At 47.7% G+C, this 18,469-nt stretch overlaps 1 protein-coding gene across 1 annotated transcript in view; it reads right to left on the reverse strand.

Annotated features, from left to right (window-relative positions):
• Window positions 1–18,469, reverse strand: part of TG (thyroglobulin) — a 244,560-nt gene that overhangs the window by 167,282 nt on the left and 58,809 nt on the right. The window contains exons 23-26 of the mRNA XM_057532421.1: window positions 14,425–14,541; window positions 13,795–13,910; window positions 10,005–10,113; window positions 4,708–4,899 (exon numbers count right to left, since the gene is read on the reverse strand). Of these exons, the coding sequence (XP_057388404.1) occupies window positions 4,708–4,899; window positions 10,005–10,113; window positions 13,795–13,910; window positions 14,425–14,541 (534 nt within the window). The remainder of the gene's footprint in view (window positions 1–4,707; window positions 4,900–10,004; window positions 10,114–13,794; window positions 13,911–14,424; window positions 14,542–18,469) is intronic.

An 18,469-nucleotide genomic window follows, 5' to 3' on the forward strand; every position in this document is an offset into this window, starting at 1 on the left:
CCTTGTCTCTGGATGTAACCAAACCAAGGCTGTGTGCCCACATCTCCGGAATGCATAGAGAGAAATCCATTACTAGATTTGGTAACTGGAAGGCATTGGACTATTTTGTCTTGAATATATCTTCTAACTCTGAATTTTAAAAAAGCTACCCTAATGTTATGAATGTATTTAGTAGCAGAAAATCCTACCCCCAAGCTAACTGAATTTGATAGTGATTTTAGTTGGGTAAATATAAGTAACTCAAATGTTTTGGACGCCTGTGATGTACCAGCCACTATGATAAGTGCTTTAAGTATATTAATCTCCTTAATTCTTATTGGCATTATTATCTCCATCTCACGGATGAGGAAACTGAGCTTCACATAAGTCCATTGCCCAAATTTATTGAGATCTAGAAATTAAGTACTTTATGTATTATTTGGATACATAACCCTGTTAGGTAGTATAATTGTTCAGATTCTCCTGAGGAAAAAAAAGAAAAGAAAAGAAAAAGGAAATAGACCACCCTGCAGCTCCTATTCCCTTCTTTATCCTAATTTATGTCCAAATCCAGATAAGTTTCAAACTTCTTGCACCAAAATTTCCCCAATGTGGATGACTCACGGATGTCTGGCTTATGAATTTGACACTTTGTTCTCTCGTGTCCCACTTTTAACCTGAGTAGTTAAAACTAATCGTCATCATTATCATCAGCAGCATCTCTGTGGTAAAAAGTTACCTTAGAAACCCACTAACTCGGTGGTTCTCAAACCAGGGTGTTTAGACCGATTATATCAAAATCACAGAGAGAGTTTTGAAAGGGCTTGTTCCTGGGCACCAACTACAGAGGTTCCGACTTGACAGGTTGCAAGGGTGGCATTTGGGAATTAGTCCTGTGAACAGCACCACAGGTGATCCTAGCGCACAGCCGGGCCCCAGAAGCCCTGAGCTGGTGAGGCCGCTTCACTTCACAGATGGGGCTGTTTGAGTGACTGCACAGAACTAGAGGAAGGACCAGCGGGCAGTGAGTGCCTCGCCCGGCCTGGCCGGACCCAGGGCCGGAGCCGAGCACAGGGCAGCAGGGGTGCGTAAGCGCCTGCCGAGAGCCCAGAGGAAGCCTGAGCTCTGCGGCTGCCCCCTCCGAAGCCAAAGAAAGAACCATGGACTTAAACAAGAGGTGGGGCACGTTTTCCCTCCGGCTCTCAGACCTGGGAAGAGAAACGCAGGCAGCTTTCTTCTTTAACTAATGCTCAAGTGTCGATGAGAACCCCGGGTGTCTGAGAGGTGGGCGCCAGCTGGAGATTTGAAATCGCTTTGCTGATCACGTGAGCCAGCTTCAATTACGCTCCCGGGAGCCTCAGGCCACACAAGTGCCACTGAACCCCATTTCCAAGTGGCCTCAACTCCTTGTTGTGTTACAAGTAGGCTCATGAAATGTAGGTCCAGAAGCCTCATGAATTTTCACTAATAATTATCAGTGGAAACAAAGCCATTTCAGGGTTGGAGGTTGGAGGGGCTGGAGTCTTGCAGGGGAGGAGGGGACGGGGAGGAGGGGGACTCCACCAGAAATTAAATGCCTTTCCAGACTGCAGTAAAAGCATGTAGCGGGATTCCATTCCTGGTCATCAGCAGATCCAGCCAAAGCTTCACAAGTTAAAATTCCAGGGCTGCCCATCAGACTAGAGTGGGAAAAACATCTGCCTGATGTTTGATGTGTGTCTCCAAGAAAAGCTTAACTTGCAGCATTGCGAGGTGGTTGCTCAGATCGACATAATTCACAGATCACGGGTTACACTGGGAGGGAAAGACAGGCAAGCTGCTAGCCAGAAACGTCATGGAAAAAAGGGCTGTGTGGGCTTCCTGCTCCACAGAACAAAGTAATTATTCCATAGATGATCCTAAGGAAGATGAAGTCAACCTTTCCAATTGGAAAAATCCTGTGGTCTGGTGAGTAATCGAACATCTGGGGAAATTGTGGTATCCTCAGAAAAGACATTAAGATTAAAGAAGGCAGAAAGCACCCTGGATTTGAACTGCAGTGTTTCTACATATAGGCATACATAAAGACGACATATACAGACACACCTCAGAGCAGTCGCAGGTCTGGTTCCAGGACACCACAATAAAGCAAATGTTGCAAGAAAGTGAGTCACGTGGAATTTTTGGTTTCCCAGTACCTATAAAAGTTATGTTCACACTATACTGTAGTCTACTAAGGGTGCAATAGCATTACGTCTAAAAAAACAAAGTACATATCTTACTTTAAAAGTGCCTCGTTGCTAAAATATGCTAACCATCATCTGAGCCTTCAGCGAGTCGTAATCTTTTTACAACAGTAACATCAAAGATCACTGATCACAGGTCACCATGACAAATGTAATAATAATGAAAGAGTTTGACAAATTTTGAGAATTACCAAAACGTGACACAGAGACACAAAGTGAGCAAATGCCGCTGGAAAAATGGCAAGACAGACTTGCTCGGTGCAGGGTTGCCACACACCTTCAATTTGTAAAAAAACACAGCATCTACGAAGCACGATAAAGTGAAGTACAATAAAATGAGGTGTGCCTGTGTGCATGTGTCTGTGTATATGTGTGTGTACAATGTCTATTTTTTTGCTTCTCTAAACACTGACATGAATGCGCATCACATAACCATAAAGCATTAAACCTAGAAGGAATTTTAGGATTCAACTTACTTCAATCCACATTCCTGCCTGGGCTCCTTTGACCTCCAACAAAACATTCTCACTGTAGCCTCTGCTGACCACTGTGAGCTGACCTCAGCATTTTTCAGGAGTCACCTTGTTTGAACACCCAGCGGCATTCAAAACTGTTGACAACTTCCTTCATCTTTCAACCTTCTCCAGTCTGGTTTCTATGACCTGCTGCTCTCCTGGGTCTCCTCCTCTCTGTCTTCCATGCAGATTCTTCATCAGTTATGTAGATATTCCCAGCGATCAGTCCCACCTTCCTCTATCTTCTCACCCAGCAGCCCCCCCCTAGGAAATCCATCCATACCCACACCTCTACTACCACCTCAATGCTGGCTGTTCACACATTTCCATCTCCCACCCAGACTCCCTCTCTGAGCTCTGAATCTTTGTATCCAAAAGCTCAGTCCACATTTTGTGAACGTCTTAAAGCCACTTCATACTTAGCATATACCCCATATGGACCTTCCCAAATCTCCCTTTCCTATCACCAAATCTGACACCTGATATCTTCCATCGCTCACCATACAACTGTCCCACCAGGTGACCAAGCTAGACAGCCAACAGTATCTACCTCTGAGTCTGGAGGGAATGATGTACTGATGCTGGAGTTGATCACAGCCTTGGGTCTGTAGGCTGATAAGTCCAGTGTCATGGATGATGTTCTCCAGAATACGCGGTCTCCCCGACTGAGCTCAGCTCCCAGGGATGCCCACTCTGACCAGACTCTCTCTCCTCTCTTACCATCTAAACACCACCCATCCTGCAAAGCCTGGATCAAGTCTCTCCTCTTCCAGAAAGCTCTCCCTGAACACCAAGCCCCCTTGACATCTCCCTCCTCTGCACTCAAGCCTCCTACGGCCTCAGACACTTGTGCCGCCTTGTGTATCGAGCCTGGTGCACAGCGGAGCTCCATATGCGCCTGGATGACAGCACAGATGAGGGAGTGAAGGTCATGGTCCTTCATGGTACCTTCGCTTCCCCGACCACATTCTAAGCTCCTTTTATCGATTCCCAATACCTGGAACATTGGATTGCACAGGTATGGTGATCACTTAAGGTTTATAGCTGACTGTAAGTGAGGGTCATAAAAAGATATATAAGACTACTTCACATTTTTTTTAATCTTCAGAATTCTCCATAAGCTGAAGCTGCCAATCATGCAGTTGGTTACAGGTAAGTCCCTCTGTCACTAAATTGATAGCATACCAGGAGCCAAGCTCAAGTCCAGCATTTTGCACCCATTATCTTTATAACGAATAGTCAAATAGGAATTATCATTATCTCTCTTTCATGGATAAGGGACCTACAACTTAGTTTAAGCAATTCGTTCAAGAAAAGTGAGATAGTGACAGAGTGATGACTAGAACCCAGGTCCGTCTGACCTAAGCCCCTTCTCAACAACCACAAGGCTACGTAGCCAAGGACACGGATTTATTTTTGTAAACAGAAGTCTATTCCCACTGTTGAGAGACAACTGAAAATTCCAGCCTTATGGGTCACAGGACCTAGTATACAGTAGGCTCTCAATAAATAATCACTGAATGAATGATCACGGGTGATGGGAATAAACTAACATTTTCTAACCAAATGTGGATGGTCCAGGCTTCAGAGGGGGCAGTGAGACGCTGTTGAAGATACACCTGGGCTCAAATCTCAGCTCCGTCACTCCGTGACTGTGTCATGAGCAGAGTGATTAGGAGCAGCTGGTTGAAAGTCTCTGAGCCTCAGTTTCCAGGTTTGTGAAAATGGAGCTCGAAATACCTCCTCTGAAGGCAGCACTAAGGAAAAACGTGGTATTAAAACGCAAAGTGGCCAACACAGTATGTGACCTGTTGGAAGGGTCATGATAGTCCCTAATTTTGTGAATATCACTTTCTAAGTGAGTGTGGCCGCTTCCCCAGGCATTCGCCGTGTTGTGTATCCTGTCTTCTGCAATCCCATGCCTTCCCCAAACTTTGTAGACTGCAGGTCGTGCAAGAGGGAAGCCCCAGCCCTCACTGTCATGTTACCTCCTTGGACCTGCGTGAGGATGAAGCCATCGCAACAGGAATCACGGTCACAGGCAAGGAGACAGAAGAGATGGACTTCGGTCAGACTGGCTCCTGAGGCTGAGAAGGCAATGGGGCTGTACATTCCGGAGAGCACACTCTGGAAACCAGTCTGTTCAAAGCTTTTCTGACCTGTCGTGGTGAATTCTTGGCCTGGGGAAAAGGTAGAAAAAACCATTTTTTTAAGATCTCAAAACAATGCAGAGTTGAGCAGAGCGTGCTGGTCACATGACAGTGGACCCTCTGACCACACCAGGTACAGGGTGCGGTCCAGCGAGATGCTTCTGTGCCATGACAATCCTGGGCCTCCCGTGTGTGCAGAGCAATGGAGCCCACCAAAGCCATGGCCCCAAACCAGCACACCTGGACAAACACCCACCACACCTTTGAGGGTCTGAAGGGGAGGTGTGGAGAACTGGCATTTATTATGGTTTTTATTATTCCCAGCAAATATTTATTGAGCTCTAACTATACACACAGACATCAGGCCACGTGCTTCACCTAGACGACCTCATTTAATGTTCACTGCCCTTGAGTTCGGTTCGGACTGCTCTGCTGTCACGTGTGTTTCTGTAACGCAAAGTGGTTTGAACACGTGGTGCACAGGCAGCTCGGCCGCTGCAATGCTGAGGTTGCATTGGTTGATCTGCAGTGTTCCCAGCTTGTCGCTGCCTTGTGTCATCAAACTACAGGTGAATGCAGCACATACCCATGCAGCTGAAGGCAGCAAGCTGCAGAAACACAGGACTACATGATGCCCATCAGCCCACGGCTTTCCCCTTGCCTCAGACTGGCCAGCGGCTCTGTCTTCAAAGTGAGGACTGCGATTTTCCCTTCTCCTTGTGCATCTTTGTGCCTCAACAACTTCAGGCCTTCCCCTCCCCCATCAAGCTACCCTGCCCTTCACATTTACTGTAGCATTTCTTTGTGATGGATTCAATATGTCTCTTTTTAAAGCTTTGCTAGCATTTTAAATAGGATTGCTATTGTTTTTGTCAGTCCTCTGGCTAGAAGTGGCCTGGTTTGGGTTTTGCCTGTCCCTAAGTCTCGTTTTCCCATAAAAGCCCAGTTATTTTTAGAGCATATTTTTGCAGATATGAGGTTTTTTCAGATATATATATTTCACTCTAGCCAACATGTCTGTTCTATTATTATATCCATTTTGCACTTGAGGAAAGAGAACCTTAACGAGTGAACAGTCTGGCCTAGGTTCACACAGCTGGTGGTGGCAGAAAGAACACCAGAGCCTGTGCTCTCGGCCACCCTGACCTCCCAGTGGCCTGGCAGATCACCAGGTCTTAACCAACACATGCACCTAAAGGTGGTGGAGACCTTACAGCGTGGGAGCAAGAGTGCAAGCTTCAGAACCAGGCGGACCCGAGTGCGAATCCCCGCAGCACCCCTGGCAAGTGAGTTCTTAGGTCCTCAGGACCTCAGCTTTCCCTTCTGTAACCGGCGATGACGGTATATAATCCTCACAGATGCTGAGCAGATGAAAAGATAGACTGGACATTAAAAGGCTGAACCATGAGCTTGGCCCTTATCTGACACTCAGCAGATACATTACAGGTCTCCAAAAAGGGAGCATCTTCTCCTTCCAAGCCTTCGCTCACACAGCCCCCCTCTGCCTGACTGTCCTCTAACTGTGCCAGGCCCAAGCCCCCGCCCACCCTTCGCCAAAGCCCAGCTTGACTTAAAGGGCCCATCTCCCAGCTTTATACGGTTAGAATTCATCTCCCTCCCTTGATCTCTCTTACATTCTGTCTGTGCCTCTACTAAGGCTCTGTCATCCTTCACCCTACAGTTAAGCCACTTGAGACAGCTACTGCTGCCCCACCAGCTGTGATTCCCCGGACACAGTCCCCGCTCTCACAAGCAGGAGTCACAAGCCATGTGTGACTCCTCGAAGATCAATTTCAGTTCATCAGAGTTCATGCTGCAAGAGCCACGTTCCAAGTGCTCAGTGGCCACATGTGGCTAGTGGCTGTCATTCTGGACAGCAGAGATTTATTGAGCATTTCCATCCCTGCGGAAAGTTCTACTGCACAGTGCCGCCCTGGATGGTAGGGCCACGTCTCAGCTCACTGGCCATCCTCCTCACAGCCTGCACAGAGGACCACCTGCCCTGAGATCTGGGCATGGTGGGCTCCTCCTCATCCTTAGTTCCGACATTCCCTTCTCTGAAGTTCCTTCCCTGAGCGCCCAAAGCAGCTCATGTTCATTTTTCTTCTCCTTTTTAAATTGTCATAAAATATACATAACAAACAATTTACCACTTTAACCGTTTTTAAGTGTATAGTTCAGTGGCATTAAGAACATTCATGATATTGTGCACCATCACCCCATCCACCTCCAGAACTTTTCATCCTCGCAACTAAAACTCTGTCCCCATCAAATACTAACTCCCCATTCCCCCCTCCCCCAGCCCTAAGTAACTACTGTTCCACTTTCTTCTCCATGAATTTGGCTCTTCTAGGTAGCCCACGTCCATCTTTACCCCAGTGTCCTGTTTCATTTTCATCAAAGCACGTATCACCCTCTGAAGTGCTTTTATTGCTGGACCAATTCCTCTGTCAATCAGGGATTCTGTCTGTTTCGATCACAGCGGCACCCACAGCACCTGTGAAGTGCGTATCCTTCCACGGGCACTCAGTAAACATGTATGGGACGTGCAGTGCTGGGCTCACCCACACGGTGGTGGAGTCCTAGACAATGGAGCAGGTCTGGGAGATGTTCCCGAGTTGGGGGAGGTCGGGCCTACAGTCCTTGGTCCACCTGGATGCAGTGTGACAAGATGCTTCCTGTTTCTAGGCTTCACCTGTAACATGAGGGCTAGATAATCTCCAAGGAACCTTCAGGCCCTAACTTCCTTTGCTACTGAAAAATCACATGTCTCCTCCTCCATAGTCAAGGCCACGGACCTTAAGTGGGTATGGACAGAGGATGGCTGTGGAGGATGGACCAAGCTGTCCCATCTTCCAGGTCACTTAAGCTCAGGCATGTGGAGGGACATGCTCACTACCTATTGGGTGTCACGGACTGTGCAGGAGACTTTCAGAAACTGTGTCCTTTCCTGCTCAGCTGTGGCATTTTATTCCCACTTTACAGAAAGTAAAATAGAGAAGTTGTTCCTGATCAAAGATAGAACTAGTAAGTTGGGAGCGGGGGAGTCTAAAGCCAGATCCAGTTTACCTCCCTTCTCTTTTCATTACAACAGAACGCAGAATGGCTGGGTCTGTGCATTTTCTACTTGAAAATATAAAAGGCAAAACAAAACAAAAAAAGGCAAAAAACAGTTCTGCCCTTGATTTAGCTTGGCAGCAAAGAAGCTTCACAATTTCCCTTGCAATTTTCCCCCAAAGTATAAACTTCCAGGAGATGAGGAGGAGAAAAAAATAACAAACACTTAAAAAGAAATACAATTGCGTTTTTAAAAAAATATGATAAAAGGCCAAAGTAGGGTTTTAAAGAACATTTTTGAGAGGGGTTACTTGTTTTATTTTGGTTTTCCTTTTCAGAAAATAATCTCTGTGTTCTGTCATTTTTCAAAATGGGTAGTAAAAATAAGTGGAATAAACACTGGGGCAGAAATTCTAAAACCTGGCCAGAGATCAGAGAAAAGCCAGCTCTGCTGGACTCCATTCTCCCAGGGGAACTCTCATTTAAGACAGGATGGAGGTATCAGGCGAAAGAAGGACCAGAGACAACAGCACACAGACGCTCGTCCCAGCCGTGGGCTGAGCCTGCTGCCGAGGTCAGCCGAGGCCCTGGGCCTGGGCCGAGGCATCCTCTCCATCGTCAGCTGCTCGCAGCGCAATTGTGAAGCTGCTGGGAGCCGGGCTGCCTGCCCGGAGCTTCAGACCTAAGGAAGTGACATGCCTGCCACCTTCATTCCAGCCCCTCCCCCCCGCCCCCCGTCCTCGGCTCAGGTCCCCTGGCCTGTCTTCCGGTCCACAGCCATTGCCTCGGGTCATCGGGAAACTGTTAGCAGGAGTGACAAGGGTCGTAGAAGCCCTCCTCTGGCTCTTTACCACACGCCACACGCTGTTTTAAAAGCATCGCATCATTCTGAAAGCATCCTCATTCCCACCTCCCAACAACCTCAGTTGACCTGTGACTCTTATTTGACTAACGGAATCACAGCGGCCTACAATGTCAAGGAACTTGTCCACCGTCACACACAGCTCGTGGTGGCAGAGCTGGGGTCAACCCACCAGGCGGACTCTAGCCCCCTCACCCTTAACCGCAGGAAGCGAGGCCAGGAGAGCGGTGACTAGAAAGGGCATCACAGCTCACGGGCAGAGCGCAGTCGTGGGCCAGGGCTCAGGACCCTGCACTGCTGTCCCCTCTCTTGGCCCTGATGGATAGGGCAGAGTCACGCAGGCTGTAGGATTCTTGGAAAAGACCCACTGCTTCTCCCACATGTGTTACAGCGACCAAAAGTATCTCCCTGACCCCCTCTGTGAGGCCATGCAGGGGAATCAGACGCACTTAGGTTCAAACCCAGATCCCCAATTTACTAGCAATATGACCTTGGGCAACACTCTTAATCTCTCTGAGCCTCAGTTTCCTCATCTGTAAAACAGGGATTATGATCCCATTTTCACCTTCCTTCAAGAATCTCTGTGAGGGTGGAATGAAAGGTGTCTGGGGAAGTGAGCTGTAAACTATAAAATACGAGACAGCTTCGCTACTCAAAGTGCGGTCCAGGGACCAGCTGCTTTGGCGTCCCTGAGAGGTTACTTGATAGGCAAAATCTTGGCCTTACCCTGACTTACTGACTCGGCATCTGCAGTGTTACCAGCCCCCAGGTAATGTGCATACGCACTGCAGCCGGGGAGGTCCTGAGTGCAGGACAGGGAGAGACAAGAGCTTGGAGGTCTGGCTGCTTATGAGAAGGTCTGACAGCTTCCGGGGAGGGTGGACACGGAAGGGAGAGGGGAGTGAAGGTCTGTGAGATGGAGGGTCAGGACGGGCAGCTGCAGGGAGCCCAGGGCCTACGGCCCTGCTGGGGACCCCCCCCATCACAGGCAGCCACATGAGCTTGCACAGGGCACATGGTGTGGACTCAGCTGGCCTCCGCCCACAGCCTTTGTGTCTGCTCTGCAACTGAATCGCTCACCTGCAGGATGGGCCTCCCTGCCCCTTGCGCTGGGGGCAGCGTGGCTCCTCTCTAAACACGTCCTGCGGGAAAGCAGCTCCAGACACTGAACAGGTTAAGCCACGGGGGCCCCAGGCCATCCAGCTCATCAACCTACCCTTTTTCAGATACACAGCTGGAGAGTCTCCACCCTTGCTCCTCACTTTCACCTGGCACATAAGACTTCCAAAGCTGGTGGCCGTCGAGGTCCCCAATGCATCTTCCTCCTAAACGTGGAGAGAGGCCGAATTATCGTCCGGTGACATTTAACAATTAAAGTCAACAAACATTTATTAAACTCTAACCAAAGCTAGGCACGGGGGCTACAAAGATAAATAAGAGAAGATTCCCGCTCCTTAGTTTCTCCCCATCTATTGAAGCACACAGACATGTAAGCAGTAAATTCCAGCCCAGAGTGTTAGCTGCAAAGACATGTGTAATAAAAGAGGAGATAATTACCCCTGAAGAAGGAGTGGTTAACTCTATTGAGAAAGGGGAGCTAGAAAATTTTCCCAGAAAAAGTGAATCTGGGTGGGGTTCTGACGTATAAATAAGAGTTTGTCAGGTGGAAACAAGAGAAGGGGGATTGTAAGCAGAAGAAAGGGCGGAGATGGAGACCTGGGATCCCGTGGGTGTTTTCATTAACTAGGTCCAGTGGTTGTCAGGGACTGTCAGTTATGAGACGGGCGTGATGGGAGGAGAGAGAGAGAGAGAGGCAGGGTCCAGCTCAGGGAAGACCTTGTTTGGCACACAGCTTGTACACAGGGAGGATCAGGGGAAGGTTCTTTGGCCTGGAAATGGGGAGGTCAGGCTTCTGAAGATCTTGCTGTTTTCCAGTGCCTCTGACCCCTAGGTCCACAGCTCTTGCTGTGTGGCTGTGCTAGGCTAAATCTGTATCAATTTCTGTCTTGTTTCTAGTATTTTGCCCCCTCCCTGCCCCCAGCCCCTGCAAAGTTGCCAACTTTGAGTTTTCCAGTTCAATTTTGGGAATTTGGGGAGGGCAGAGGCTAAAACAAAGGCTATTTGAAGACAACAGCTCTCCTTGCTTTTTAGAAAAAAAACCCGAACTCACTGAACGGATGATGGTCTGAGGAGGCAAGAAGGGCCTTTGAGGAGGCAAGATTCCTGCAGACTGAGAAGGACCTGAGTCTTGGGTCCCAGATTACAGGAGCCCTGGTCCCATCTGCAGTCAGGCTCTGCTGGGTGGCAGCGGGCACTGAGGGAGGGGGCGGAGGTAACCCAAAGCACGGGGCTCCTGCCTCAGCAAGAGTCCCTTCCCCACCCCGAGCCTGGCCCAGACTCAGTGGCGCCAAGGGGCCTGAAGTCAGCTCCTGGGACCGTGGCCTCAGCTCTGGGCTGGGTGGACAGATCCCTCATGGTCAAAGGCACTGCAGGGCCCCGGCCCCGGAGAGGAGCCTTACTAATGGTTGAGATGGAATCCCCGTCGACCTGATGTGTGGATAACACACTAACAACCATGGTGACGACTAGGACAAAGGTCATTGAGCATTTCCTCTGCAGCAGAAACTGTCCTGTGAGCTTTCCCATGTATGGCTTTACAACAGTCCTGTGAGGCGGGTGCTGTTATTACCCCATATTTATGGGGGCTCTGAGGAACCAAGGTGCAAAAGAGCAGCAAGCAAGTAGCGGGGCTGGGACTTGAACCCAGGCAAGCTGGCTCCAGAGCCGCCTTCTAACTACTCTCCCTGTAAGACAGTGTCTCTCATGGGCTGAGGGGTTGAAGTTAGAGTTAGTTCTTTTTTTGCCTTTTTTAATAAAATGAAATGTTGTATATCTTGTAGACTAAAAGCCACACTTACTGAGCAAGCAGCTGTCAGCAGAGGATCAGATGATCAACAATCTAAGACGTTTACTCACAGAAGTGCCAGGTGCTTAGTAAGCGCTCAACAAATGTCAGCTCTTTCTGTCATTATTAATTCTATAAGCTGGTTCTCATCCCTTAGGGAAACACAAGTAGTAGACCTTCTTTAAATCAGGGATTCCCAAGGACTTGACAGTCGCCTGGGGAACCACTGTCACTGACAGCTGTGACCCTCAGACCACAAAGGACCTGACGGAAGTCTGGACAGAGGTGTCCCATTATTAGCAGAATCACTCACTGTGGACCAGCCAAGATGCGGGAGCAGCACCTGGACCCTGATAACAAGTAAGCCCAGCTTGTCTGCACTGTCCCAGGGCAGGAGAGGCGACACTGAGAGCACGGCTCAGTCCTGACCTTAATGGGTTAAGGTGGTGAGTTCTTGCTGAGCGTCACCAGCCTACTAGCCCATCCTCCCTCCCCCACCCCACCCCCTTTTCCCCCGATATATCTTAAGGCAGGTCTGAATCATGATAGCGAAAACAAATAAAGGCGCAGTCATCCTCCTCAAAATGCTTTAAACTCAAAGAAGCGAACATGTCCTCAACAATCTACTGTGTGTACGGAGTTAGTCTCTCAGATCCTCACCAGACTCCATCTTACCGATGAGGAGACAGAGGTTAAGGAACCTGCACATGGTAAACAGCCCCAAAATGACAGGGTTGAGATTCAATCCAAGACAGCTCTCTGCTCTTCTCAGGATCCTACAGCTCCAGGCCCCAGCTTGAGTCCTAAAATTCAGGGGTCCACCTTCCATGCTGTTTCTGAGCTGTCACTTATGAATATGCACTTGCACACAAGCACTGGTACCTGGTGCTGATGCAAAACTGCTAACAGGGGACTTCCCTGGTGGTACAGTGGTTAAGAATCCGCCTGCCAATGCAGGGGACACGGGTTCGAGCCCTGGTCCGGGAAGATCCCACATGCCGAGGAGCAACTAAGCCTGTGCACCACAACTACTGAGCCTGCACTCTAGACCCCGTGAGCCACAACTACTGAGCCCGCATGCTACAACTACTGAAACCCGCATGCCTAGAGCCCGTGCTCCGCAACAAGAGAAGCCACCGCAATGAGAAGCCCGCGCACCGCAACTAAGAGTGGCCCCCGCTCACCACAACTAGAGAAAGCCCGCACGCAGCAACAAAGACCCAACGCAGCCAAAAATAAATAAATAAAATAAATAAATGTATTAAAAAAAACTGCTAACAAATCTATATGCCCTTAAATGTGAGATAAATGAGGTCCATGCAAAGAATGGATTGGTATGTTGCCATTAAAAAGAACAAGGCTCATTTTTTAGATACAGAAAGATAAATATTATGTAAGAAAATCAAGGTAGAAAAGAATATGTATTGTAAAATATTAGCATGTAAACAAAAATGTTTTTATGTAATAAACACTTATAAACACATAGAAATGTTCTGGAAGGATCCATAAGGAATGGAGGAGTAAAAATGGAGATTTGCATGTGGCTAAGAGTTAGGAAGTTAGGAGAATTGTTTTTCACTGCATACCTTTCTGTCCTAATTCATGGTAACAATGAAATTGCTGATACCCGACCAGCTTTGACTTACTGAAACAGCAATTTCGTGTGGTTCTAACTAATATTTAACTTTCTTTTCCGTTTTAAGCCATAATCATGTTTTACTTCTACAATGGCAAGGAATGCTGGGGTCTGGGGCTCAGAGAGACAGATGGTCTTTTGGGCTCTGGACAATGTCCTGGCGCGTCCAGTGGCCCAAGCTACCCAATGAGATAAGCGGGTGGGGGACAGAAGGAGGGGGCTCATCACTGAAATCCTCTTCTGATGGATCTGTCTGGAAATGATGCTGCTCAGATAAACAGTCCCTAAGTTAACTTCCTCCTGAGCCATCACTGGTCCTCTGCAGTTTCAATTTCCCAAAGTCCCATCGTGGGATCAGCTATTGACAATCTCATTCCATCACCTGATCAAAGTGGTGTCAATTCAGTCAGGGCATGCCTGATGTAGGACAAGAGACAGACCCACCATGCAGCTGCCACGACTCACCCAACCAGAAGTTGTGCAGGCAATGTGGTCACTTGCCCAAGCATAGAAATCGCAGGAGACGTCCGATCCCGCCGTAGACACCGTGAGGAAGCTGCAGGCTTCATCTAGTGCACAGTCTGCAAGCACCAGGGGACAGTCACCCGCCAGCCCCTCAGGAGATGCTGAGGACAGACGGACACACACCCCTACTCCCTGCCTCCCAAACACACAAACACACACACACACAGTAACATGGGTCACAATGACTATTCATGGAGGATTGGAGGATTATGAGATAATGCTCGTAAAGGTGAATACTCAGTAAGTGGTAGTTGTTATCACCCATCTCTGGCCTGACCGCTGAAATAAACAGATACATCTCCTGATCTGGACAAAATGCTCTACAAGGAACGAACATCCTTCAATTCTGCTCCCTAACATCTGGCAGAGCCTCGTTCTTGGCAGGTAGTGGATGCACTATAAACTCGTAACTGAAATTATGAGTTGGATGCACATTTTGAGAATCAAGTGATTTACAAAGTATTTTTTATAACGTATACTTGATGATCATTTCAAGGGTTGTACTTGATGTGTCTTGCAAGATCAGCACAGCATATTCGTTCGGCACCACCCAGGTGCCCAGCCCCTCACCTGCCAAGCACTGCGTCAGTGAGGACTCAGAACCGGGAACTTCGGACTTGACCATCACAGCAACATCGGCATCGAAGATCACCTTAGATTCTGGGAGCTTCTCAAATTTCCTCATCACTGAAAGGAAAGCAAATCTGTAAAATTTGACTCTGAGGGGCCTGGGGCCACTGCAGAGAAGCCAAAAAGAGTTTTAGGTCAAGAAATCACTTCACAGCCCTTGGTCACACAGGTGTTCCAAAAAGAGAAATTCCCTTTTAAGGGTAGTTCCAGAATGCTGCCTCATGGCTAATACTGAGAGCTATAACTTGCCATGTCTCCTTTTTCCACCTCATTGTCAGGAAGTAAGAAGAATAATTTAATATTGTATTAGTCCTCACAACTCCCTTTTTCACATTGATATTGATTTTCTATCTAAATTTATATTTCCTTGTCCTTATCTTTGAATGCTAATGATATCTCATAACTATTTTATGTATAATTCTATAAATAAAATATTTTATTTATAATGATATCTCATATTTATTTTAAAACAACTTGTCCTCTTTCTGGAAAGAATTAAGTTATTTTTAAAAGACAAATAAAACATGTGCACATGGGTTCACATAAGTCTGAAAATGTGTCATGAGGCTCAGATATTTTTATGACAGCATTTGTTTAAATGATATGTTAGCATCTGTTTTCCCAGGTACCATCAACACACCTGAGCTCCTATCTGTAGGAATGACACAGTCATATCTCATGGAACTAGATAAGAGAGGAGAAAGAAAGAAAATTTCTCAAGGCTATGAGACTTGGAACTCACTTTTCACCAAGCAAAAAGCACTGCATGTAACTCTCAAGGAATGAGATTTATCTGACAAGCCAAAATGCCCAAGAGTGTCAATATTTTGCAGGTAACTATCAAAAAGAAACCCTGAAGTGCATGAGTACTAGTTTTTTGCAGACATGATTATAAACATGTATGTAGGCCCTCATTCTCACATACATCCACTGCTTTATTAAAGAGACCACGTCTGGGGCTTCCCTGGTGGCACAGTGGTTGAGAATCTGCCTGCTAACGCAGAGGACACGGGTTCGAGCCCTGGTCTGGGAAGATCCCACATGCCGCGGAGCAACTGGGCCCGTGAGCCACAACTACTGAGCCTGTGCGTCTGGAGCCTGTGCTCTGCAACAAGAGAGGCCGCGATAGTGAGAGGCCCGCGCACCGCGATGAAGAGTGGCCCCCGCTCGCCGCAACTAGAGAAAGCCCTCGCACAGAAATGAAGACCCAACACAGCCAAAAATAAATAAATAAATAAATAAAAATTAAAAAAAAAAATAGACCATGTCTGAGTTGGTTTTCATCACGTCAATAAATTCAAAGCCATCCAAAGCAATATATTCTCAGTTTGCATAATAACTGCAGACAAAAAGTTTATTACCTTCGGAGTGGGAATGGGAGAGGGGAGTATTAATATAATAGAAATGGCATGCATTAAGCCTTCAAAAATCTTGATATAAAAAATTCTAATTTTGAGAGGACCTTCAAGATGGCAGTGGAGTAAGATGCGGAGATCACCTTCCTCCCCACAAATACATCAAAAATAAATCTACATGTGGAACAACTCCTACAAAACACCTATTGAACGCTGGCAGAAGACCTCAGACTTCCCAAAAGGCAAGAAACTCCCCACGTACCTGGGTAGGGCAAAAGAAAAAAGGAAAAACAGAGAAAAAAGAATAGGGATGGGACTTGCCCCTCTGGGAGGGAGCTGTGAAGGAGGAAAAGTTTCCACACACTAGGAAGCCCCTTCGCGGGTGGAGACTGCGGGGGGCAGAGGGGGGGAAGCTTCAGAGCCACGGAGGAGAGTGCAGCAACAGGGGTGCAGAGGGCAAAGCGGAGAGATTCTCACACAGAGGATCGGTGCCGACCAGCACTCACCAGCCCAAGAGGCTTGTCTGCTCACCCGCCAGGGCGGGCGGGGGCTGGGAGCTGAGGCTCCCGCTTCAGAGATCAGACCCCAGGGAGAGGACTGAGGTTGGCAGCGTGAACACAGCCTGAAGGGGGCTAGTGTGTCACAGCTAGCCGGGAAGGAATCCGGGAAAAAGTCTGGACCTACCTAAGAGGCAAGAGACCATTGTTTTGGGGTGCGCGAGGAGAGGGGATTCAGAGCATGGCCTAAACGAGCTCCAGAGACAGACTCGAGCCACCGCTATCAGTGCAGACACCAGAGCCGGGCATGAGACGCTAAGGTTGCTGCTGCCGCCACCAAGAAGCCTGTGTGCAAGCACAGGTCACTATCCACACCTCCCCTCCCGGGACCCTGTGCAGCCTGGTAGCCACTACCAGGGTCCCGTGATCCAGGGACAACTTCTGCAGGAGAACACACGGCACGCCTCAGGCTGGTGCAACGTCATGCCGGTCTCTGCCGCCGCAGGCTCTCCCCACATTCCGTACCCCTCCCTCCCCCTGGCCTGAGTGAGCCAGAGCCCCCTAATCAGCCGCTCCTTTAACCCCGTCCTGTCTGGGCGAAGAACAGACGCCCTCAGGCGACCTACACGCAGAGGCAGGGCCAAATCCAAAGCTGAACCCCAGGAGCTGTGCGAACAAAGAAGAGAAAGGGAAATCTCTCCCAGCAGCTTCAGGAGCAGTGGATTAAATCTCCACAATCAACTTGATGTACCCTGCATCTGTGCAATACCTGAATAGACAACGAATCATCCCATATTGAGGCGGTGGACTTTGAGAACAACTGTAGACTTGGGGTTTGCTGTATGCAACTGATTAGTTTCCGATTTTTATGTTTATCTCAGTATAGTTCTTAGTGCTTGTTATCATTCTGGATTTGTTTATTAGTTTCATTGCTCTCTTTTTTTTATTACTTAAAAAAATTTTTTATTATATATATTTTTTTATTTCAATAACTTTATTTCATTATGTTTTTCTGTCTTTTTTTTCTCCCTTTTCTTCTGAGCCGTGTGGCTGACAGGGTCTTCTTGGTGCTCCGGCCAGGTTTCAGGCCTGAGCCTCTGAGGTGGGAGAGCCGAGTTCAGGACATTGGACCACCAGAGACCTCCCGGACCCACATAATATCAGTCGGCGAGAGCTCTCCCAGAGATCTCCATCACAACGCTAAGACCCAGCTCCACTCAACGACCAACAAGCTACAATGCTGGACATCTCATGCCAAACAGCTAGCAATATAGGAACACAACACCACCCATTAGCAGAGAGGCCGCCTAAAATCATACTAAGTTCACAGACACCCCAAAACACACCACCGGAGGCAGTCCTGTCCACCAGAAAGACAAGATCCAGCCTCATCCACCAGAACACAGGTACCAGTCCCCTCCACCAGGGAGCCTACACAACCCACTGAACCAACCTCACTCACTGGGGGAAGACACCAAAAACAATGGGAACTATGAACCTGTAGCCTGCAAAAAGGAGACCCCAAACACAGTAAGTTTAGCAAAATGAGAAGACAGAGAAATACACAGCAGATGAGGAAGCAAGGTAAAAACCCACCAGACCAAACAAATGAAGAGGAAATAGGCAGTCTACCTGAAAAAGAATTCAGAGTAATGATAGTAAAGATGATCCAAAATCTTGCAAATAGAATGGAGAAAATACAAGAAATGTTTAACAAGGACCTAGAAGAACTATAGAGCAAACAAACAATGATGACCAACACAATAAATGAAATTTAAAATTCTCTAGAAGGAATCAATAGCAGAATAGCTGAGCAGAAGAATGGCTAAGTGACCTGGAAGATAAAAACGTGGAAATAACTACTGCAGAGCAGAATAAAGAGAAAAGAATGAAAAGAATTGAGGACAGCCTCAGAGACCTCTGGGACAACATTAAATGCACCAACATTCAAATTATAGGGGTCCCAGAAGAAGAAGAGAAAAAGAAAGGGACTGAGAAATACTTGAAGAGATTATAGTTGAAAACTTCCTTAAAATGGGAAAGGAAATAGTCAATCAAGTTGAAGAAGCACACAGAGTCCCATACAGGATAAATCCAAGGAGAAACACTCCAAGACACATATTAATCAACTTA

Source organism: Balaenoptera acutorostrata, chromosome 17 (genome assembly GCF_949987535.1).
Source record: "Balaenoptera acutorostrata chromosome 17, mBalAcu1.1, whole genome shotgun sequence".
NCBI lineage: Eukaryota > Metazoa > Chordata > Mammalia > Artiodactyla > Balaenopteridae > Balaenoptera > Balaenoptera acutorostrata.